Raw genomic sequence first — 24,995 nt, forward strand, 5'->3', positions numbered from 1 at the left:
CGTTTGTGGAAAATGTATTACATTTGTGGGTTTATTACATTAACTGCTGCAGATTTTTATTATCTTTGTGGTTTATAACGTTTTCGGACATTATTACATTGGTGGGCGTTACATGCTGCCTACCAGAGATCCAATCCTCACAACAGAGAGGCAGGTGGAGTCACCATCATCAGCGGCCTCTGAGCTTTCTTAAACTCCATCTCCATCTCCATCACCGGCAGCAGTCCACACAGGTGCAGTGGTGGTGTCGGTCCTCAAGCTAGCATCTGCCAAGGAACTCGCCTCCTCAGAGTCATTCGTCTTTTATTTCTTTGTAAATCCGAAATTTGCGAGTAGATTTCCCTGTTTTCTTTTAGACATGATGACTGCAAAACATGGCAGTAAATACGATTCAGCACCGAAATTGAGTGGGTCCAGCAGCTCCTGCGCAAATGGTCCAAATGTTTTTTTTCATTTCCGATGTCTGATTTAAAGTGACGTTTAAGACATAGCGCCCCCATGCTTCAGTGGTGAGGACAAGAATTGCATGCAGGCCGGCATCTTTATTAAAGTGAAATAGTGATGCACAAATCATACATTAAAAATAGCCTTATTTTACACATGATCCATGATTATGACAATACAGAAAAACAAAAAAACAAAACAAAAAGTAAATGCATGGGACAAAACTGCATTTTGCCAACATTTTAGAGACCCCCCCAAAATTTTACAAATCATGTTTTCGGGGAGCTCATGTCTTATTAAAGGGGGCTGAGACCCCCCTGGCTCCCCCGTAGTTCGCACCCTGCCTAGGTGTGAAGAATGGGCAGTTCTGGGAATCTGAGGCCCCGTCCAGACGACAACGCTCTTTTGCGAAAACGCACATGTATTGCATCATTTTGGCCTATTGTCCACACGGATCCTGAAAACACAGCGCCTGAAAAAGCACTTTTTTGAAACCAGGTCTCAGGGTGGAGAAATTCGAAAACGAAGCCCTCCCGTTTTCTTGTGGACGGCGAATCCGCACACTTTTCAAAACGATGACGCCATCGCCCCACCCCGCGATCTCTAAGCTCTGACCTCTGAACCCCGCAATGTCTCATAACAACAACAACAACAACAACAATGGCGGACTACATACTTGTGTTCGTGCCGCAGAAGATATTGAGCCTTTCTTGCAACGTACTCGTCTTGTAGTTGAGTGTGAGTCTCAGCAGCAGTTCGACCTCATTATCGGTCCACACAAAGGCTTCTGGTTTCCTTGCAGTAGCCATTTTCATCTTCTTCTTGTTGTGTTCAGTTTCTCCGTCTACTGTCTGTTTGTTAACAGTGCGCAAGCTTTCTGCGCATGCTCCGTGTCTTCTTCTCCATTTTTGGTGAATGTCAAGCACCACCTAGAGGCCTGGAATATGAACTACAGCGTTTTCGGTCGTTTTCAGTGGATCCGTGTGGACACAAATATTCTTGAAAGGATGCCGAGGAAGACAGAGGAAAAAAAGATCGTTTTCGCCCGTCTGGACGGCCCCTGAGTTCACTTCAGAGTCCATTTTGAAATTCACAATGAACAAATTCATCTGTGGGTCCCAACAGCAGCGACATCTTTTCCACTGAATAACTTCACATATTCCTGCAAAAGTTCAGACAAAGTAATTCTGGCTTAGAAAGAAATTAGCTGTGAACATTAAAAAACAGCTGATGGATTGGATTGGAAGTTCTCTGTAATTCTTCTGCGAAGTTGTTTTTCTGTTTGCTTTGATTTTATTGATGATTTAATGTGTTGGTTTGTTGTATGATGTCATTTAGTCACCTGACACCTGCTCAATCAAGAATCATAACTGAAATACATGTTTTGATTTTATGTACAATGTGTGATTTAGCATCTAACAACTTGTGTGTGATTTATTGTCCCTTGATTAATAATGTCAAATAAATAATAAATAAACATTTTCACACATGTTGGTAAGATCAATTAATTTTGAATAGTGCTACAAATTGTCATGAAAGTGATAAGGTGATCATGAAATAAAGCTGATAATGAATGAAGCTGATAATAAATGAGTAATTCTTTTCAAAGATTGATTTTAGTTTTGCATTTTAATGTTACTTGTTGTCAGATGTAACACACAAGATTGTTTAATTTATTTAATTTGATCTAATTTTATATAACTGTGACACTTTAGCTGTTCTCATGGATGCACAAAGCTGAACTCCTGCATGAGAACAGATATTGTACAGTAGCTCCCTCCACTGGCCAGAAGTGACTGTAACATGTGAATGATGCAGCTGAAATGAACTGAGGATAAACTAAAATATATTGTTAATTAAATCTACCATTAAAAGGCTTTTAAAATCATCTTCAAATTTTTGTTTAACATTAAGACAATTTGCAAATCATAATGAATTTGATTTTTGGTTTGTTCTTTTGACTGGATTGATGTTTTAATTTGAGCACAAGATGGCGCCTCAAACAGGTATCACCTGTAACAGTACAGGTGACAGATATGAAGGCCTGAGGACTGAAGGGTGTCATTCTATTGGATGTCTGGTGATGTTTGAAAAAATGTGTTAAAATTTGTTTTTAAGCCAGTATTCCTGTTTGGCCCCTGACTGCAGATTTAAGTAGAAATGTTGACTCTGTTGAATGTTGAATAAATGAGCAAGTCTCTGCCTTCAAACAAATCACTGCATTTCATTTATATTGTAATTATCTATTCAATAAAAGTGAAATGAATCATTACTTTTGACTTGTATCATTGTTTGTAATGATTGTCAGTATACCTGATGTTACAGTAGTTTTGTGGAGGACTTTAATTCTCTACAATGAGAATGGCTCTTAAAAAATGTTTGACTGGCTTTTACAACAATTAGTGATTTAAAAATGGATGTTATGTTAGAATAACCAGAGGTTCCTGCAGTGTCAGGACTGATAACTTTCCCCACAATTCACTCTACTGGTGTTTTTGTCTTTTTCTGACCAAGAGAAAGTTTGTCTTCATCTGCTCAACAAAGTGTTAACCTTAGAGTATAAATGTGATTGGACCAGACTATAGCATCATGTTAGAGAATGAACCGATGAGCCTCTGCACCTGTTTTACGGGCAGGTTGTTTACTACATGATTTATAATTTTATTGAGATTATATCAGTCTCCGTCGTGTAATGACCCTCTGGGGAAACACCCAGTGAACCAAAGAACTGTATTCAGTCTTCACCTCCTCTTAAATATAAATGTTTTCTCTTTTGTGTGTTTGATTTATTAATTTCTGTTTTTGTTATATTAATTTACGTTAATATGTTGATGTGGGAATAGAAAAACATAATCATTGACTTCACTGCATTTGAGCTATTCCAGGCTGCAACAGGAAGCCCTCAGTACAACACTTTCTTGTTTGGCTACATATCAACAACAACAATTTTTAATTTCTGTGAAAATCAAAGTAACAACACTTTATCTTAGTGCTGATTTATTTAAAAGCCCTGCTGAAGGTCAAAACATACAGGTGGGGACTTGAGTCAGACTCTAATCACACATTTGAGGACCTGAGACTTGTTTGCCTCACACTGAGGAAAGACTTGACTTAGTTTTTGTGAATTAAGTCTAGTTCTTTATATTGTTGTGTGAACCTGTCTCATCCCTGAGCAAACATGTGATTGAGCCATTTTAGTGTCATGATAGAACCGTTGGTTCATTGCTCCTGCTTAAAGGGCCAGTCATGAACAAAATATACGTCAGCTTTTCAAAATTATACTCGATTAAGATTATATTGGCCCCATGGTGTATCTGCCCACCAGGAAATCACCTGTTATGTCAGTGAGCAGTCCAGTGCTGGATGTGGTTCCCACCACCTCTTAAAATACAGACCGAGTGGGTCAGTCCCTCTATCAACCACTGAACACCTTCTTACTGTGGTGTCCTTTACACTTGCCTTCAGCTCAGCATATTATGTACATGTTAATGTGTGATATGAAAAAGTCCATATTTGGTAAAAACAAGCAGTTGCATATCTAAGATACAAAGTTCAGCTGAGGTCAGTCACACTCTTGGTCTCAGTAGTTTTCCTCTGTGATATACAAACTCAGTTGATTTCTTCCCATTACAGCCTTCATCATGAGTTCTGACTTTGAGATGCTCGGCTGAGCAGATTCATCAAACTGTTGTGGCTCCTTGTGAACCTCCACAGTCTCTGTCACAGATCCTGTAAGACAAGCATGTATTCTTTAATAAAGATTAAATGATAGCATCTGATTTTCAATTCTTTATTAATACACCACTCTGATGCCATAGATGCATTACAATTATAGTCTGACTGTGTTTGCAGCACACATGTTAATGTAACATCATGCTGTGAGTTCAGATGGCTGGCTGCACTCTATGTGCACTGTATTGTTGCAGTTCAAAAGAACAGGTGGCATTTCTTGTGAATGCTGATGGGAGGGGTGAGCATGATTTACTGTTTACCTTTGACCTTCAGAACTTGGCACAGCTCGAACAATGATGACAATAAAACCATATATGAAGTTGTAAACATGAGGAAGCTAAAAACTTAGTAGGGCAAGAAATATCAAAGTGAACTAATAAGGAGGGTATAGTCTTTGTCTGACAGCACTATTTTCCCCATAATATTACAATTATAAGTGGTAGATTAGAGCCACGAGAAAATCTTATTTTAGTTCTGAGTTTAAAGTAGGTGTGGTTTGTTGTGTGACGTCATCATATAAAGAGCTGTTGTTGCAGGTTTAACTTTCACTTCAGCTGCAGACCAGCTCTTCTATCCACAAACCAACTATGGCCAGCAAATCTGCCAAAGATGGTAAGTTAATGAAATCTGTGTATGTATTCATTATGTAGATTAACGAGTACTATAGTTCATATTTATATTCATATATTTTTCTTTTTTTCCCACATAAACAGTTAAAGAAGGGACAGTGCTTAAATAACAGAAATGAACTGTTCTCAAATCTCCAGCATTAAAGAGGTGTTTCTGTTATTCTGTCTTCTGTCACTGATCTTAATTGGATATAAAACGAGTCTGAAACAGCTTCAACAGAAAGTTCATAACCTTCATGAAGGGAGGATTTGTTTCAGGACTGTTGTGTCAGACTGCTTTAGTGTTAGATGGACCTCATAAACTGGAAGCTGAGTGTGATTTTGATGCTTCTGTCTCAAGTTTTGCATCATGAAAGTCTATTTTAATAACATTCAGATGTTAAATGGATTGTAATGTTCATATTTCATGTTAAATCAACCTAATTATATCTGAGTAAGACTCAGTTTTTTTATTCACAGCTGTTAGTTGTTTGGGAGATGCATCGTTGCTTTTATCAACATGTTCTCACTCCCAGCTCGTCAAACACAGCAGCTCGCTCAGAGGCCTTAAGGTCCTGACAAACCAGGAGACCAGTGAGCGTCTGTGGCAGCAGCAGTTGGTGTGATGTGTCACAACCAGTCTTACTAGTTTGGCAGCTTTTTCTGCCAACTGAGCCGTCAGTGAGAGCACTAAGCGCAACTGACTTTGTACACTGGTGCTTGTATAATTCCTATTTTGCATTCGGCGCACATTGGAATTTTCCCTCCGCAGACGCACTTCCTTAAATTAGGGAATGAATTTGATTTTTCCGCCCACTCTCGAGTTTTGGATAGCATCTCTTAGTTTGCAGCTAGCTAACCAGTCAACCAGTCAGCTTAACAGTCATGTCTCCTCCACATCACTTGTGCATCTTTCCTGGATGCCACAGTGTGCAGGGTAACAGCTGTTAGCTTATTTAAGTTTCCAAAAGACAACAACGTAAGGAAACGGTGGATTGATTATGTCAAGAGGAGCTACTGTGCTACTGTGGAGAGTTTAAGATCACCACCATAACCTGTCTCTGCAGTGTCCACTTTACCCCTGATAGTTACAGCAACTGTCACAGGTAAAGTCTGGATATCTGAAGAGTCCGTTGATGCTGGTCAGTGTGGCCGAACTGACCCTCTCCGTCCCCAGCTTGCATCCTCCCGTCCTGCCGACAACAGGTCTCTCATCCGGCATTACGTGCCCGCCAGAGAGTGTAAATAGAGTTTAGATTCTCTAAAATCTAAACTCTATCCAGTCAGTATCCTCGGGCCAGGTTGTGCCGGCCCTTGATCAAGCATTTGTGTGTGTGTGTGTTTTTAAATAACTCAGACTAATGACTGTATTTCCAGCTACAAAAGGCGCATCTCTCCTCCCTCCATGTTGTTTGTGCTGCTGCGTGGTTTTACACGCGAGTGAGTGTCCTCATGCTGAAAAAGTGACTTCTCCCGCACGGGACGTCACTCTCCGAGACGCAAGAAGAAAGCAAAAATATATAGTTTTACTAAGGAAACTGACAAAAATAATAGTAACGCACAGTGATTTGAATAAGTAACTCTAATCTGATTAGTGGTTTGGAAGTATTACCGCGTTAGATTACTCCTCACTGAAAAAAGTGGTCAGATTCGAGTAACATGTTACCGGCATCACTGCACGGGCTCGGTCGGGTTGGACATGATTTTTTTTGGGCCAGATCTAAGCTCTAGGTGTAAGTGTGTGTGCTTATGTATGTTATAAATATTGTACATTTGGGCAATTAAATGCATTTTGCTGAAGGTGCAAATCCTGAAAGTGATTTTACTTTGTGCATCCTGTCATGCCCATTTAATGTTAGCAAATGTTATTGCATTTAATCATGACATGATTTGGCCTCATTCCCTGAGCAGAGTCCATCTGACAGCACAATGATAATCTACAGGTGATATTTTATGTGCACCAATATAGCTATAACAAGGAACTATATGTAGACTGGGGTTTTATGTTTGTGTGTAATGTAAAACGTGGACTGTGAGGAACGAGGCTGAGTACTATCAGTGTCTGACTCAGAGTCAGTTTCTGGCTCTGATGGCTCAAACAGGTCGGGCTGGATCCGTCCGATGATGCTGCTAGCTTCCATTGTTACTGTAGGTTACGTCCTTGTACAGTACACGGAGGAGGCTCCTCCCTGCGTGGGCGTGGCTGCAGCGCCTCTAACTGACACACCCCCAGCTTCACAGCAGAGAGAAGTGCTTGTTTTTCCATGATTTTGAGACCTAATTTTATGTACTTGGCAAGTTTTTTTTTAATCTTTCAAATTTGGCTCAGTGGTCAATGACACATGTTTTTTGTGGTGTGACAAACTCATAACACAAATCTATTTCTGCTTTACACAGACCAAACCACATCTATGAGTTATGTAACTTCAGACCAACCCATTTTAGATTTGCGTGAGGCACAAGAGTCATTTATCCCGACGGCATAATAGCAACAGCGCCTGAGATCCGCCCACAAAGCTACTTGTGTTTTGCGCCTGATACTTGCGTTTCAGATCGTTAAGATTGAGCACTCTGATTGGCTGTTCAGCTGAGCAAATCAGTGCACAAGAAGAGAAACAGAAAAAGAGAGGGGAGCTCATTGAGCCTGTATCTGTAGTATGAATACCACAGTTACAGGCTTAATGATCTCCCTTAGTGAGCTCCACACTTTAGTGCAGTTTCTTCTCATGCTCTTCACCAGAGACATTAACAACTCTATCTCTATGGTGGCTCTATCAGTGAGAGTGGAAACACTGTTTCATCATACCAACTCAATGTGTCCCAATTCAGGTTCTGCACACTTCGAGTGCGCATTTGAAGTGCGTTTACGTCATTATACCGCAGCGAAGGGTGTCCCAATTCAAAGTGTTCTCATAATGCACCCCACAAATGCGCACTCCTTTTACCTGTTTTTGGAGGCTGCACCTCTACTACCTTTCGTGGTCTCACATATCCCAAGATTCGTTGCGCGCCCGAAGAGAAGAAACCTCAAGTGGCGCAGATCTCCTATTTAAATGTAAGTATTGGGTCTATACTCGGGTTTTACTCCTTTGAACATCCAACGCCAGATATGTTAAACTGCAAGGTAAAATACGTTAGTAATGCTCAGCCTGATGCCTTTGGAAGTAAAACCTTAAAAGCCTTCACTTTCAAACGTTAGACGAGGGAGGATGAAGGAGGACATGAGGCTGCAGAGAAGATGGAGAGGCTCTTCTCTGCTCCAGAGGACAATCCTTACATTATATCTGTTGTTATTTAGTTAATGTATGGGTTCTTTTTATATTATTTGTTCATGATTGTTCATTTTATATAATTCATGAAATAAAATATTGTTGTATTGTTACACATTGTCTATTCCATTCAGTATTTACAGCTTAACCTCCTGACTACCAGTAGTTCAAATTTGTCCTGTGTGGAGGACATTTGTAAACCTGAATATCTCCCACCCAATGCATACTACTGAATTAAGTTCTCTTCCTCATTCAGGAAAATGGTGTCCCTTAGTGCGAGCACATTTTATGGGAAGAGGAAAAGTAAGTGCATAATACTTTATATTGAGCAAATTTGGCTTGAAATGTTGTTGGCATATTTTATATAAGTCTCTTAACAACACATTAAAAATTTGTCTGAATTATTTTAAGTGTATTTTAGCATAGTATTTAAGTGTTTAAAGAATGTCCTCCATAGTGGACATTTGTAGTTATGTACTCCATTTTGTTCTGTTTTCTCAAATGAAAAGAAAAGGAAGCATTCTCAGAAGCAGAGAGGATTTTACTGATGGAAACTCAGATAGGTGTTTGTCTTGGCCACACCAAGTGGTCTGGTCTTAGACTTTGTGGTCTACCAAGGCAGAGTCTGTTCCCCGAGGAACCCACCTGTTGTTTGACAGGTTCTTTACAACGATCAACCTCCTTGACACCCTGATGACAAAAGGGCTGACAGGCAGGGACTGGAACCCTGTTTTTCATGAGGGTTCCAGTCCCTGTCAGCCCTTTTGTCATCAGGGTGTCGAGGAGGTTGATCATAGGGGATAAGCCCTTTAAAAAGAAAGGAAGAGGAGCATCAGAGATGGTAGTCAGATGAAGCTCTCCTGAACTTGCTGTCCTAAAGTGTTTGGACAACAAGCCAGTTGTCATGGCATCTTCTGCCTATGGCATTGAGCCTCAGGACACACGCAGAAGATGGTCCAAGAAAGACAAAAGGTTTGTCCAGGTGTCAAGGCCACTGTCAACACCAACATGGGTTGCGTGGACTTGGTTGCCCGAATGTTGAGTTTCTACAGGATGGCCTCTCACACTCGGAAATGGACAGTGCATGCAATTTTCCACTTCTTTGACCTGGCAATCACCAACTCATGGCTTCAGTATAAGAGTGACTGCCAGTTTCTGGGGAAGAAACCACTGAAGTTCCTTGACTTCAAACTGCTCCTTGGTGAAAAGTTGATGACTCGGGCCCAAGCAGGAGTCGCAAGTGACAGCGAAGATGACTACACTCCTACACGTCAAAAGTGGAAACCACAGCCAAATGCCGCTCTGAGACCCTATGGCGCCATCAATCTTCCAGAGATGGTGGATGAAACACATGCATCAAGGTGTCGCAGATCCGGCTGCAAGAGCAAAACATATGTGATGTGCACGAAGTGCAAAGTATTCCTTTGTGTTTCCAAGAAGGGGAATTGCTTTTTGAGCACAACACAACAAGCACAACAAAGCAAAAGAAAACAAAACAAAAGTGATGATGGACAGTTATGTTAAGCTCATTCTTATGTTGACTTTTTGGTGTTTTCTTTGGGACTAACTGGTTGCCATCAAGGTTCAGTTTTGCATGTATGGCATTTGGATGTCCACTGTGGACACATGATATCTTAAAAGCACAACAAAGCAAAAGAAAACTAAACAAAAGTGATGATGGACAGTTATGTTAAGCCCATTCTTATGTTGACTTTTTGGTGTTTTCTTTGGAACTAACTGGTTGCCATCAAGGTTCATTTTCAAGTGTATGGCTTTCCGATGTCCACCGTAGTGGACACATGATATCTTAAAATTGAAAAAGTTTTTTGCTAAAAAAATGTTTTCAGTATTCTAATTACCTTACAAAGATTGGGGAATTAAAAAAAAATTCTGATTGAACAATATTTTTTTCCCTGGTAGTCAGTACAATTTATGACAGCAAACAGCATCAAGTGCTACTTTTCAGGGACAACAAGGGATTGAATGTTTTATTTTATTATCACGGGCTTCACATTTACAACTATTTCCACTATACAGCATAAATAACTATTTACAGATTATTATTACCTATTAACAAAAATAATTATTATTAAAAACAATATTAAAACAGTTAGAGATGATGGACAGTAACAGGCTGAGCAGGAGTCCCTGCAGTGCTGCTGGGCTGGATGGTGTCAGTGGGACATCATCTGGGTCGGTACTCAGGGTGTTTGGGGGTCCAGTCTCCTCTGTCCACCACATCGTCCGTCAACTGGGTCTGCAGTTCTGACTCCATCCACAGCTGTCACTAAGATTGTTTTAAGAAAGAGTCAATTTCATAATATAATTAAAGTATTAATACATCATTACAACAAACAAAACTATCTACCAAACATTTTAAATAGGAATAATGCTTTTAAAATTTAAATAAAACCCTAAGTGGTGATCAGCAGTTTATATGTCAGCATTAACGCGATGTATCGGTATGTTAATGACCCCAAACTGTTAGCTAGCTAATAATGCTAGTTAAGGACATGTGCCCTATCAGTACAATTAGCAACCCAGGCTTCAAGACACTGGTCAACACTTTGGACAAGCGGAACATGTTGCCATCACGCAAACATACAAATATTATCATCATTTACTTTTTTACTTGTTACTAATCTGGTTGTTTTTCTAAAAGTTATATTTAAAGTTGAGTTTTGGTGGCCCATAAATACTTTTGAAATCAGTGAATAATTGTGTTTATTAATCGTGATTTCAATATCAATCAAAATAATCGTGATTATTATTTTTAGCATAATCGCCCAGCCCTACGTAAGACTAGAGGCAGGAACATCTGGTGACGCAACCAGGAAATGCTGTGAAGGGTAGACCGTCCCATTCAGCAAAAGTTGACGCAGCCTGCAGGACGCACCAAAGGACTCTCATTCGGTGAGAGCGCAAAGGGCCGGTCCTTGAAATGTGCAGACCCTGAATTGGGACACAGCAATTGTATGTGCTGTACTGACTCTTCCAGTTTCTCTTTTTGAATGACAGATACAGATTACTGCCACCTGGTGGTGTGGAGAGTTACTTCCTCTCACACAGGTGCAGGAGCTACGAGCTAGTTGGCTGTCGGCTGTAGACTTTGTGTAGGTTGAGACAAGAACAGAAGAACAGTCAGTGAATTTTAGAAAAAAATCATGTTTTCAGGATTAAAGTTGTCTTAGAAAATTGTATACAACGTGTATGTTGAAGCCAAAATTCTGAGAAGAATCGACACATGTTATTTCCCAATATTCTGTTTTCCTCAGACCTGAAAACTGTCACCCATGTTCCCTAATCTTATAAAAACACTAAACATTTGTTCATTATTTCAACATCCCATCAGGACTGAACATATACAACAATGAGGAGATCAGGATTGTGCTGGTGGGGAAGACTGGAGCTGGGAAGAGCTCCACAGGAAACACCATTCTGGGAGAAAAGCAGTTTAAATCAAAGTTCTCCTCCAAGTCTTTGACTAAACAATGTGCTAAGGCCGATGGTGAGGTAGACGGACAAAAGGTTGCTGTTATCGACACTCCAGGTGTGTTTGACACCTGTGAAGATGAAGAGAAAACCAAACGAGATATTGCCCAGAGCATTTCTTATGCTTCTCCTGGACCTCACATCTTCCTGGTCGTCATCAAACTGGACAGATTCACAGAGGAAGAAAAGAAGACGGTGCAGAAGATTCAGCAAATCTTTGGAGAGGAAGCAGACAAATACAGCATGGTTCTCTTCACCCATGGTGACCTGCTCAAAGAAGAACCCATTGAGGAGTTTTTAAAGGAAAATAAAGACCTGCAGGAACTTGTGTCCAGATGTAACGGTCAGTACCACGTCTTCAGTAATGAGCTGAAGGATTGTTCTCAGGTCAGAGAGCTGCTGAACAAGATCAGAAATATAACAGAGAAGAACAGAGGAAGCCACTACACCACTGAAATGTTCCAGAGGGCAGAGAAGATAATTGAAGATGAGAAACAACGAATCCTGAAAGAGAATGAAGAGCAAAGATGCAAACAGCTGGAGGAGCTGGAGAAGAAAATAGAGAAGAAGTATGAGGAGGAACTGAAGAAGGCGAAGGCTGACACGGAGAAGCAGAAAAAGTTAAAGGCTGAGTGTGAAAGAGAAAAACAAGAGGCATGTAGAAAACTACAAGAAGAACAAGAAAAGGAGGCTAGAAGAAAGGCAGAGGGAAGTAATACAGTAAGAGACGTTGTGATCGGAATTATGATAGGGGCAGGGGCAGTGATAGTGGCAGGGGCAGGGGCAGTAATCGCATCAGGGACAGGGGCAGTGATAGTGGCAGGGGCAGGGGCAGTAATCGCATCAGGGACAGGGGCAGTGATAACAGCAGGGGCAGGGCAGTGACAGCAGCACAGGCAGGGACAGTGATAGCAGAAGGGGCAGGGACAATGATAGCATCAGGGGCAGGGGCAGTGACAGTGATAGCAGATGGGGCAGGGGCAGTGACAGGGGCAGGGGCAGTGATAGCATCAGGGGCAGGGGCAGTGACAAGGGCAGGGGCAGTGATAGCATCAGGGGCAGGGGCAGTGACAAGGGCAGGGGCAGTGATAGCATCAGGGGCAGGGACAGTGACAAGGGCAGGGGCAGTGATAGCATCAGGGGCAGGGGCAGTGATAGCATCAGGGGCAGGGGCCGTGATAGCATCAGGGGCAGGGGCAGTGATAGCATCAGGGGCAGGGGCAGTGATAGCAGCGGGGGCAGGGGCAGTGATAGCATCAGGGGCAAGGACAGTGATAGCAGCGGGGGCAGGGGCAGTGACAGGGGCAAGGACAGCGACAGGGACAGGGATACGGGCAATAGGGAGTCTTTGCTGTATTTCATAAAAAGCTTCTTGACTTTGTGATGTCAGACTGCAGCAGATAAATTAGCTGCAGCTCCAGTTTTTGGTCTCCTCATTGGGCCTGAATTGTAGAAATCGCATACTGAATGAAAATTGCTGTTGTTTTAGATTTTAATTTGATGTAATCATATGATTGGAATATTTGTTTCCAAGATGTAGACCTGTCATTTACTAACTCGTTGTAATCCAACAATCCCTGAGCAAAGCATCTACTTACATCTTTTCTGTCAAATGACTTTGTGGACAATTTGTTTCTAAAATCCAGCTGCTGTTGTGTCTGAACACAACTGAGGCTGATTCTTCTTGCTCCATTATTATCTGCAGTGTATAAAATGTCCCGTTTTGTAGATATATTGATAAATGATCGCTGTCAGCATCGACATCAGTAACAAACTCAGTCATTTTCTGTGACTGATTCACAATAAATTCACTCTTTGTTTCACCAGTTGAATAGTTTTAATACAAAGCAGCAGCAAATCTAGAGCATCATTCTTAATGTGCTGTGAGTCCTTTCTTTAGAGACAAACACTGTAAAATAAACTACACGCCTTCCTGCACAAGCTCAGACTGGTGTTAAGATTGAATCCAAAGACAAAGTCATTCTGAACAGTAACAGCTTGGAGGGGTTACCAAGAAATTAGCCGTGAACATTAAAAAATGGCTGATTCATCTGAAGTTCTCTGTAATTCTTCTGCTTTGTTTATTTGTTTGCTTTATTTTCATTGATGATTTAATGTGTTGGTTTGTTGTGTATGATGTCATTTAGTCACCTGACACCTGCTCAATCAAGAATCATAATTTAGATACATGTTTTGATTTTATGTACATTGTGTGATTTAACATCTAACAACTTGTGTGATTTAAGGTCCCTTGATTCATAATGTCATATGAATAATAGCATTTTCATACCTGTTGATGAGATCAATTAATGTTGAATAGTGCTACAGATTGTCATGAAAGTATTGATAAGGTGATCATGAAATAAAGCTGATAATAAATGAGTAATTCTTTCAGAGGTTGACTTTAGAAATGTAACTTCATCAGTGGAAGAATTAAAAGAAAACAGATTTTTACACACCAGCTTGCTTGATTTATTTAATTTGATCTAATTGTATATAACTGTGACACATTAACTGTTGTCATGGATGCACAAATCTGAACTCCTGCATGAGCTCAGATATTGCACAGTAGCTCCCTCCACTGGCCAGAAGTGACTGTAACATGTGAATAATGCAGCTGAGATGAACTGAGGACAAAATAAAACCTGTTGTTAAACATATCTTTTAAAATAATTTTCAAATCTATGTCACAACTGCGAATTTATGTTTTATATAAACTGACGATAACAAAATAGATCAGGGACTATAATCAGTCCTCTTGTACATACTGACCATGACTACATCAGTTTTTAAAAATTCATCATCTCAGTCTGTGGAGAAATAAAGTTTAAGTTCAGTCAGAGAAGCTGATATGAGGCTGGAAAGACATGAAACATGTTGTGTTGACATCTCCTTTCTTTACCCCGAGAGGAAATTTCAACCTAAAAACCTGAAACATTGAAACATTAATTTGTATCTTTACTTTTGTTTGTCTCAGCATTTCCTATCAGTCAGTGTGAATGAACACAAGGAATAAAAGCAGCTGGTGACTCTTCAGGTGTACGACAACACACAATACAATACTCACATGCCATAAATGCAATAAGAGGGTTATTGGCACATAACACATTGGGAGAGAGAATGTTAGGAAATAACTAAACTAAAACCCCAAACCAAAACAACAAGATCATGTTATATCATGTTGTGAACAGACAGAACAGTTCAACAGATATACTGACACTTCTTGTACATGCTGATGTGAGCGGTGAACAGGTTCTGCTGTTTGTAGTTAACTGAAGGAACCATGAACATGTAGAAGGACTGGATATTCAAGCTGAGAGAACATCTGACAATCAAGGGTAAGAAGAATTTCAGCCAATCCTTTTAATGTTTAATTAAAACACAACATGTGAAAGATTAGACTTTATCCGTCCTTCTTCCTTGGGTTTCTCAGCGGCCTCCTCTCCACCTGCTGCTGCCGATCACCCTGCACACCTGCAGCTCATCCAAATGATAAACAGTGCAGGAAGAGGCAGAAACCCAGAGGGCTGATCTGAGGCCTGCACCTCAATAATGTTAAGATATGACAAAGTTATAGAAAGCACAGAATTAACACACGGAAAATAATATGAACACAGAACATTTATAAATGATTCTGCAGAGTAACCTCACTAAATATTTAAGGTGGTGTCATTTCCTGTGTGGAGGAAATATTTTCTAATATTGTGAACAGGTGGTGAACACAAATCAAACCATTCTTCATTCAAACTGAATATTTGATCTAAATATCATATTTATTCATGTACATATAAAAACATGGAAACATAAATAAAGTGAGACACATAAAAACACTGTCACATGGTGTTGCTATAGTAACCGTGGAGTTGATTTTAGTCTTCAGTCTCATTTCTTTCAGTTTCCTGTCTGTGTTTGTTAGGTCGACCTCTTTCAGTTTGCTCGACTGTAACAAACAGGAAAACTCATCAGTAATAACTGACTGTAAATAATGACATCACAGCTCAGCATCTGTGTTTAAACCCTTTATTTGACAGTTGTTTGTGCTGTGAAAATGCTGACAGGAACAGACTAAAGCTCCTGATTTAGTTCCTGAGTCGAGCTCCTGGAGCTCCTCACTTCTTGGACTATTTGATCAAAAAGCTCTTTGAGTTTCTGAACATGAACAAGAAGCTGTTTGCATGAACGAGTTTGACCCCTGCTGGAGGTTGTAGGAACACAAGCCTTTGTCTCTGCATCTTAAAGTGGTCCCATTTTATCCATGATTACTTTTAACCCAAATCGACTCCTTTTTGCAGCATATGAGACTGAAAGCCCACATCTCCTGACCTGGCAGGACTTCTTTCCCCCACAGGGGGAGAATGTTGTTTTTCTGGCAATAAACAGATCACCAGAGATCTTCTTTTAGTAATTTACAACGACAAAGCACATCTGGTCTGTTCCCCTTCCTCCAAAGAAGATGAACCCCTTTTCTTCAGGTCAAACGAGGTCAAGCACGATAGAGTCTTCTTTCTCCACATCAGAAGGAAGGAGGACTGTTTGGACATCTCTAACATAGATGTTGTGATTTAAGATGTCTTAATAATCTACATCTCTCTCCCTCTGGAACACTCTCCAGTGGGGGAAGGTAAGGTGCAAAACCTAATCTGTGTGTTCTTCTCCTCACATGTCTAACTTTTATTTACGACCGTTGTTGTTCCTGGGTCAGACATTCCAATCCCACTGCAGTGTCTATCTTCATCCAAATTCAAATACGTCTTATATAACTAATAAACTCTCAACTTCTTAATTTTAGCAGATTCCAAAATAGCGTGAGAAGGTCATGCAATAGATCTTTCCCATGTTATTGTCAAGCCCAAATGAAGTTTATTACTTAATGAGTTGAAGGTCAACAGAAACCAGCCCCTCCCCTTGGTGAAGATGGAAGAGACCTGGGCCCGTATTCACAAAGAATCTTAAAGCTAAAAGTAGCTCCTAACAGGGGAATTTAGGAGCAACTCCTAAAAATAATGGGCGTGTCAGTCGTAACTTTAGGACTCCTAATTTTTGAAAATAAGAGTTATTCCCAAAACATTTTAAGCCTAAAAGTAGCACTTAAGTCTGGGAGACCTTAGAAGTAGTCCAGAGGACTCCTAACTCGCCAAGAATGTTTTGGAGACGCTAAATAACAGGGAATTATTAAAACGATATCAGATGGACCGCGAAGGGACTGAAGTTGTGGTTGAGTTGGTGAGGGACGCAATAACGTACCCAACCAACCGAAACAATCCGATAACACCGGAGTTTAAATGTTTGGCAACACTCCGGTATTTGGCTACGGGGAAAATGCAGTTCTTCGTATGAGACTAGTATTACCTGGGGACCTCAGGTGATTTAGAAATGATCCCACCACGTCTGTGTTTCGCACGGCATAAGCGAAGTATGTGTTTTAACTCAAATTTACTGACATTATCCCCGGGGTCGATCACACCGGAGCCCTTGCTGGAGCAGCACCATAGTTAGATATGGATATTTTTAATATAATAACTGGTGAGCCTGTTGAAAGATGGAAAAATGTTCCTTACCTCATGCTGCCATGCTTGTAATCCATCTAATCATCTTTCGAGATTTCGCTCTTCTGATGAGCCTCCTGAATTTGCACCCAAAATGCTGTCAAAACTCTCATTTATAATTCCCAAAACAGCCTCCATAATTCTCAACCGAGAAAAAGGCAGAAAAAAGGCGTGAAAAACACAAAAAACCTTAAGAAAAACAACAAACGACCCCAAATCACAGAGATGCCGATTCGCATTGGACTAATATTATCACATGACTTCTGTGTTTGGTGAAATATGGTAGGAAATTTGCAGTGTTCCCTCTCCGGGAACCATCACCTTATCGCGGTGGAGAGGTTTGCGTGTCCCAATGAACCTGGGAGCTAGGTTGTCAGGAGCCATGTGCTCCCGGTAGGGTCTCCCAAGGCAAATTGGTCTCAGGTGAGGGGCCAGACTAAGTATGGTTCAAAATACCCCATGGAAAATAGAGGTGTGAGGCGAGAGACCCTGCCCGGAGGAAGCCCGTGGCCCACGTCTGGAGCCGGGCCCGGACGGAGGGCCCGAGAGCGAGCGCCTGGTGGCCGGGTCTGCCACGGGGCCCGGCCGGGCACAGCCCGAAAGGGCAACATGGCACTTCTCCCTCCCCCATCCCGTGGACCCACCGTCCGCAGGAGAAACCGCTGGGGTCGGGTGCGATGCCACATGGGTGGCGGTGGTGGTGGCGGGCCTCGGCAGCCCAGAACTGGGCGGCAGAGGCTGACTCTGGGGACGTGGAATGTCACCTCTCTTGGGGGGAAGGAGCCGGAGCTGGTGCGGGAGGTTGAGCGCTACCGGTTAGATCTGGTGGGGCTTGCCTCCACGCACAGCATCGGCTCTGGATCCAAACTCCTGGAAAGGGGCTGGACACTATTCTTCTCCGGAGTTGCCAAAGGTGTGATGCGCCGGGCGGGTGTGGGGATACTCACAAGTCCCCGGCTGAGCGCTGCCGTGTTGGAGTTTACCCCGGTGAACGAGAGGGTCGCCTCCCTACGCCTAAGGGCTGGGGGGAAAACCCTGACTGTTGTCTGTGTGTATGCACCGAACAGCAGTTCGGAGTATGCGGCCTTCTTGGAGGTCCTGGCTGGGGCCCTGCAAGGGGCCCCAGTGGGGGACTCCGTGGTCTTACAGGGGGACTTCAACGCGCACGTCGGCAATGATGGAGATACCTGGAGGGGCGTGATTGGGAGGAACGGCCTCCCCGATCTGAACCCGAGTGGTGTTCTATTATTAGACTTCTGTGCTCGTCACGGTCTGTCTATAATGAACACCATGTTCGAACACAAGGATGCTCATAAGTGTACGTGGTACCAGAGCACCCTAGGTCGTAGGTCAATGATCGATTTTGTGATCGTATCATCTGACCTCCGACCGTGTGAGTTGGTTTCGGTGGCAGGGGAAATCCCTGGACAGACCTGGTAAGCCCAAACGAGTAGTGCGAGTAAGCTGGGAACGTCTGGGGGAGGCTCCTGTCCGAGAAGCCTTCAACTCCCACTTCCGAAGGAGCTTCTCTAGCATCCCTGTGGAGGCTGGGGATATCGAACCTGAATGGACGATGTTCAAAGCTTCCATTGTTGAAGCTGCAGCTGTGTCCTGTGGCCATAGGGTCTTAGGTGCCTCAAGGGGCGGCAACCCTCGGACACCGTGGTGGACACCGGTGGTCAGGGAAGCCGTCCGACTGAAGAAGGAGGCCTTCAGGGACATGTTGTCCCGGGGGACTCCTGAGGCAGTTTTGGGGCACCGACGGGCCCGAAGGGCAGCAGCCACAGCTGTGGCAGAGGCAAAGCAGCGGGTGTGGGAGGAGTTCGGCGAGGCCATGGAGAAGGACTTTCGGGCGGCGCCAAAGCGCTTCTGGAAAACTGTCCGCCACCTCAGGAGGGGGAAGCGGGGAACCATCCAAGCTGTGTACAGCAAGGATGGGACCTTGTTGACTTCGACTGAGGAGGTCATAGGGCGGTGGAAGGAGTACTTTGATGACCTCCTGAATCCCACTCAGCCACCCTCTGTAATGGAGACAGAGCTGGAGGATGATGGGGTATCATCGCTGATTTCCCTGGGTGAAGTCACTGTGGTAGTCAAACAATTCCACAGTGGCAAAGCCCCAGGGATCGATGAGATACCACCAGAAATGCTGAAGGCTCTGGGTGTTGAGGGGCTGTCTTGGTTGACACGCCTCTTCAACATTGTGTGGGGGTCGGGGTCGGTGCCGAAGGAGTGGCAAACAGGTGTGGTGGTAATCTTTAGTTATATTTTGGCAACAAGCTCTAAGACAAGCAAATTGAATCCCTACTTTAAGTGTTTTACTTTAATCCAAGTTTTAATAGAACAAATTCTTTTCTTTTGGATTTTGGATTTTATACTGTTAAAGTATCACCGCCTGATTCAGAAGAAGTTGAATTAGTTTCAGAATCAGAACTTAATAACCACTACTTGAAACAACGAAGAAAAAGTCTTTTTCAAGACTGTGATCATTTGATGAAAAACGTTGCAGTCATTGTCTGCTTCAGAAGCCGTGCAAGGAGTCTCCAACAAAAGAGACTTTGTGTGTTCCCAGCCGAGACCGACACTGCCCGCAGCGCTCCCAAGGCGGAAACCCCGCAAGGCCTTTGGACCAAGAGTTCCTAAACAGAGTACCGGCCTTCCCTCTGACTACTGGACTGACGCAACGTGCCGTAGTCCAACAAAGAACTCTCAAGAACACTAAGCTTCAGTGCCTCCTGACTCCCAGATAAAACAGGCTGAACGTCTTCATGCAGCTGGATCCACACACGTGAGAATGAGTGGTGTCTAAAGTTCTGACTTCTGTATAGTTAATTTTAATGTGGAGAACCGATGGATACGTGCGAAGAATTCACTACTTCAGAATATTGAGAATGAATAAACTGATTTTGAATGGACTCAAACTGTCCAAGCCAACTGGTACAGTAAGGTGTTTGGAATAATGTCCTCAGGATTATTCCAATAACTAAACATGGAGGTGGTGCCCCATTTACGAGTGTAAAATTAATTACCAGTGTGTGAGCAGTGTCTCCTACATTATATATTTATGGTGCTGCCCATGAGAGGCCCATTTACTATCCTACAAGGTTTAAGTAGAAATGTTGGCTTTGTTGAATGTTGAATAAATGAGCAAGTCTCTGCCTTCAAACAAATAACTGCATTTCATTTATATTGTAATTATCTATTCAAATAAAAAGTCAAATGAATCGTTACTTTTGACTTGTATCATTGTTTTTAATGATTCTCAGTATATCTGATGTTACAGACAGAGTAATTTTGTTCAGGACTTTGATTCTTTAAAATGAGAATGGCTCTTAAAAAATGTGTGACTGACTTTTACAGCAATTAGTGATTTAAAAATGGATGTTATGTTAGAATAACCAGAGGTTCCTGGTTATTCGTTTGTCATGGCTCTAGGCCATGTAGGAGACACTACTTTGATAAAAAGGGTTAATTAATTGCTGGTAATCAATTGTACTTTAGACGGGGCACCACCTCCGATGATTCTCTGTGCGACTAGCTCGGAGGGAACTAGCCAGAATATTAACTGTCCAAGTTTGGCTTGAACACAAAAGATCAGTCTCGAATTGATCTGTTGAATTTCAATTTGCTCCTATTCTGAAGTCATGAATTCTTTCCACTATACCGTCGGTTTCCCACCTCAAATTAAAAGAGCACAGACAACGACATGCGGTTAAATATGTTTATTTACTAAATAAATGCAGAATAAAGGATGTGAAATAAAATTCAAATATGTGACAATATTAACAGAAATTGTGAAATAAAATGAGGACAAGATGAATTCTAAACGATGGTGGGTTTTAGTGTAAGTAACCGGTAATTTATCACTACGAATTAATGTTTATTCTATTGGGGCGATATGGCGAGGTCTTTGAATTTGTGAGATATATCTATATATATTCGAAGCTTCCACAAACACCAACTCTGATCTCATTCGAGTGTGACTCTTGTCGTGTAAATGTTTTAGCCTACTTTTATTCGGAGAGCGGGATCCCGGACTCTGGACGGCCGGGAGTAGCTTCGTCTCTGTGCAGGGAGGCGGCGGCGGTTTCAGAGCCGCTGGAGAGCGATGCCCCTATGAGCTCCGAACATATATCGATTAGGTCTTTGTACAAAAATAACGGGGAAAGAAACGCTGGCCTGGCGAGTCCGTCTTAGTTACTTAATACAAAAACAAAAATAGCTTTTCTGGCTTACTGAGTTGCAATACTTGGCGATATAAAAGAATACAAAAAGGATTAATCTCGTTTTCGCTTTGGTTTCGAAAAGAAGTTATTTTCAAAATAACTGCGCGTTTCTTGGTAAGAGTTCTGGGAGCAATTCAAATCTCCGGAGAAAAAGTCCGGAGGCGCGAACAAAGCAAAGTACGGAGATTAAGTTTGAAAAATATAAGTGTAAACGCGTTGTAGAAAAGATTAAACAGGTAGGGTTACAAAAAAGAAGAAGAGAGAGAGTGACGTGAAGTCTGCTCTTTTAACACTTACGCTGAAGGCAGAATTGAGGGCGGACTGTCACGTCACTTCCTCCGGTGACGTCACGGCTCATATTACAGCTGATATTGCGAACTTATTACTTAAGGAAATATAATAACGCTGTAACGTCTCAAGATCACGATCGACTTATTCCCCTAAATCCACCATGGTCTTTACATCAACCTTTGTTACATAAACATGAAAAGGACATGACAGGAATTGCCTAATAAAGTAAAAAGGGGAGTCATTGGTTATAACAAGACCCACACACAATTGCATACGATTTTAGCAGCACTGATGGCTTAAAAACATTTCGAAAAGGTTAGCTTAACTTTCGGTACAAGAATATATGTTGGAGGTAGGTAATCATATTTATAAGTACAAATATAAAGTCCATTTGTGTCAGAAACTCTCCTCTTAACTATATCCGGACTTACCACTAGGTGGAGCTGTGGCTCCATCACACTTTCAGAGATTAAACCTGAATTTACTAACTGTAGTTTCCTTGAACTTAGAAAACAGGGGGGAAAAGTATGTTTGGGTTATCATCCAGCTGAGTAAGGATATTTTGTCCTGTAAAAGATGAGATTACATTAAATACCCTTTTAGCATTAAGACAGAAATCAAGGCTCTTCCTTTCTCCTGTTTGGAATGCAGAAACACTCGGGCTGGGTTGAGTGTCATAATTCACACGTGTGGCACTTTGATGGCTCGTACCAGATGTGGAGGGTATCTGTTGATGACAAGTCTGGTATAACAAATTGGGACCTTGTTTTTCTCAGTGACCACTGCGCCCTGAATTATCAACAGCCCGTCAAAGTGAACAAAATCCAGATGTAAAAGGAGACCTTTCTGAGTCTCGAATGTCCAGTGTCCTGTTAGCATAGACCCTATATAAGTCAGGTAAGAGGGAACTTAAGGTGACAAATGGTCGTCTTCCCACTCTCAGCGGTAATCCTTTGGGGTCTGGCAACCCCCCTTTGTGAACTCAGCCAGCAGTCCCTTATCACAAGAAATGTTTATTGCCCAGCACATGTTGTTTAACCCACCATCAGAGTGTGAATGGAGGGAGGGGGAGGAAGAGAGTCAGGCCATTAGGGTGTCAGAGAAAGTGGATCAGAGGGGGTCTGTGTATAATCTGAAGATCGCGTCTCCTGTGATATAAAAGATGTTAAAAAGGGACATGTTCCTACATATCCCCCACTTTGATCCAATGACTGCGGCAACAGGAACTTGGATCAATGAAGTCGAACTGTCCCTCGTCGAGGTCTTCCAGATGGCACACTGTGATAATCAGAGTTGGTGTTTGTTTCTAACATGTGCCTAAAGGGTAATCAATTAACAAAGTTTATATACAATGAGGTAGTGTCATATTAATAATTCTAACTCCTGTATTAGGAGGCACTAATCTTCTTTTGATCGAGTGTCTGAAATTAGAATACAACACTATCAGTAACAACCTCTAAAAGTGCCGGCGCCATTGATGTGTAACGTCCCTTACTTTCACTTTCGTCATCGGGTATCTCGAGCCCGGTACCGGGGTAATTTGGGGCTGGTCTTCCGAGTCTGGCTATCCTAGATAAACCATTGGTGCATTTGTTGAGTTTGCACTGCAAGGCTCTGGTGCGCCTAAGATAGAAAAAGGCAGTGCCAAAGGTAAATAAATATCCTAACGCTGCAACGATCGCTAAGACAGTGTCGGGTGTTGACCAGGCATAGTGAATGGGTTGAAGGGGTTTGTTGCCCTGGGCAGCTATTTCCTTAAGTACATTATTGACAGGTGTTAAGTTGATGGTCCGAGTACCCTCATACTGTATTTGCGTGAGGGTATTTGGATCTAGCTCAAGGGGGTGCTGGTCGAAAAACTCGGATACTTCGATTTCACCCTCATATTGGTTTGGGTCCAAATAGTAGAGAGCTAAGTCATCAATATGTAGGATAGCGTTCTCTGGAACACTAATCCAGAGGGTTTCGTCGGGCAGAGTTATTCTAGTGGCAGTGTCATGTTGGTCATAGGTCAAAACAGCCGTTCTCACTGGAGTATTAACCAACCAGCGGCCTCCCACAATCTCAACCTGAGTCTGGTTTACCTGTGATCGTGGCGTGACCCGAGTCGGACAACGGGAATCAGCTGACATTGCTTTCAGTCCACATATTCCATCTGTGTTGTCTCGTATAAAAGGTTTACTGGGACATAGGTAGTGAATGTCTTTGGTGAGAGTGCACATGCGGGTGTTTGGTGCCAAATACAGGTCGGGATTGTTGTCGTGATAGGCAACCAGCGACGGAGTCTGCACTTTAACGTGGACGTCACCTTGCCAGGATCCAACATTTACCACGTCTTTGAGTCGGTAAATGTTCTCTGAGTTGATTATCGGTAGGTTTATAATAAAACCTACTTCCCTCTCCTCGGGGTCCACAAAAATCGGGACCGCACTACCCAGCGTGTACGCTAAGTGGGCTTGAATAGGCGTGGCCACGTCTCTGGTGGCGGTGGACAGAATGTCTTGTACCAAAGATAATGGAATGAGGTATGGAGGGATCTTACCCATGGCTAAGCTGTCTACTGAGGACCCAATGTCACGTAACATATCATTCATCAACATGCTTACCAGTTGTGTGTGAGCATAGTCGATCGATACTATCGCAAGAAGGGAATTTACGGCGCGGATGGTTTTGTTAAGGGCTACGCTGTGTGAATTGACCACCAAGATGGTGCCCTTAACTGACTGTCCTATCGTTCGTAGCTCTTCTTGCTGCCGGTAGACTTGTTCCCTGATCTCTGGTATTTCATCCTGCAGCTCGTTGACATGACGCTTTACGGTCGATAAGCTAACGGCATTAACGGTTGAGTGTCCCAGGTTAAAAATGGTTCCAACAACAGCTGCTGCGGTCAAGAGCCCTGCGATAAAACGTTTGGGTCTGTGCTTAAACCCACTTAACTCGGATTGAGTGACAGTGAATTTCTGCAGCTGCTGCAACATGTGCGTTGTGTCTGCTTCGGCGTGTTCTAATACCTCCCTGTACCACCTTTGGCCTGCCCAACCGGTGAGCTCAGAGGTGGTTGGTACATGTCTTCTGCATACCTCCCTGGGGTTCAATCTTACAAACACTTTCTGTGTGTGCAGGCGACAGTTGGTAATCAAAAGTCCAGCCTGCTCCTTCAGAACGATTCCAGATTTTGGTCCTGGTTCAATTATCTCGGGGAGGGCCGCGGTTATTACCAACCCGAGGGTCAGGATGGCGAGCAGCAGCATCATCCTGATGGGGAGAACGCACATGATTAGGGACACCATCCGATTATTGTACACTTGAGACCAGGTGTAATCCTATAAGGTTAACCCCCACTTTGAATAAGATTATTTGAGCAGTCTGAACAACACTATTTGGTTT

The 24,995-nt window shown here is 42.5% G+C and overlaps 1 protein-coding gene across 1 annotated transcript in view; it reads left to right on the forward strand.

Moving 5' to 3' along the window:
• The window catches only part of LOC115572851 (translation initiation factor IF-2-like), a 28,157-nt gene extending 15,727 nt beyond the window's left edge, over positions 1–12,430 (forward strand). The window contains exons 4-5 of the mRNA XM_030403304.1: positions 5,321–5,378; positions 11,406–12,430. Coding sequence (XP_030259164.1) covers positions 5,321–5,378; positions 11,406–12,430 — 1,083 coding nt within the window. The remainder of the gene's footprint in view (positions 1–5,320; positions 5,379–11,405) is intronic.
• Positions 12,431–24,995: the final 12,565 nt, after the last annotated feature.

The sequence above is a fragment of the Sparus aurata genome, chromosome 21 (assembly GCF_900880675.1).
Source record: "Sparus aurata chromosome 21, fSpaAur1.1, whole genome shotgun sequence".
NCBI lineage: Eukaryota > Metazoa > Chordata > Actinopteri > Spariformes > Sparidae > Sparus > Sparus aurata.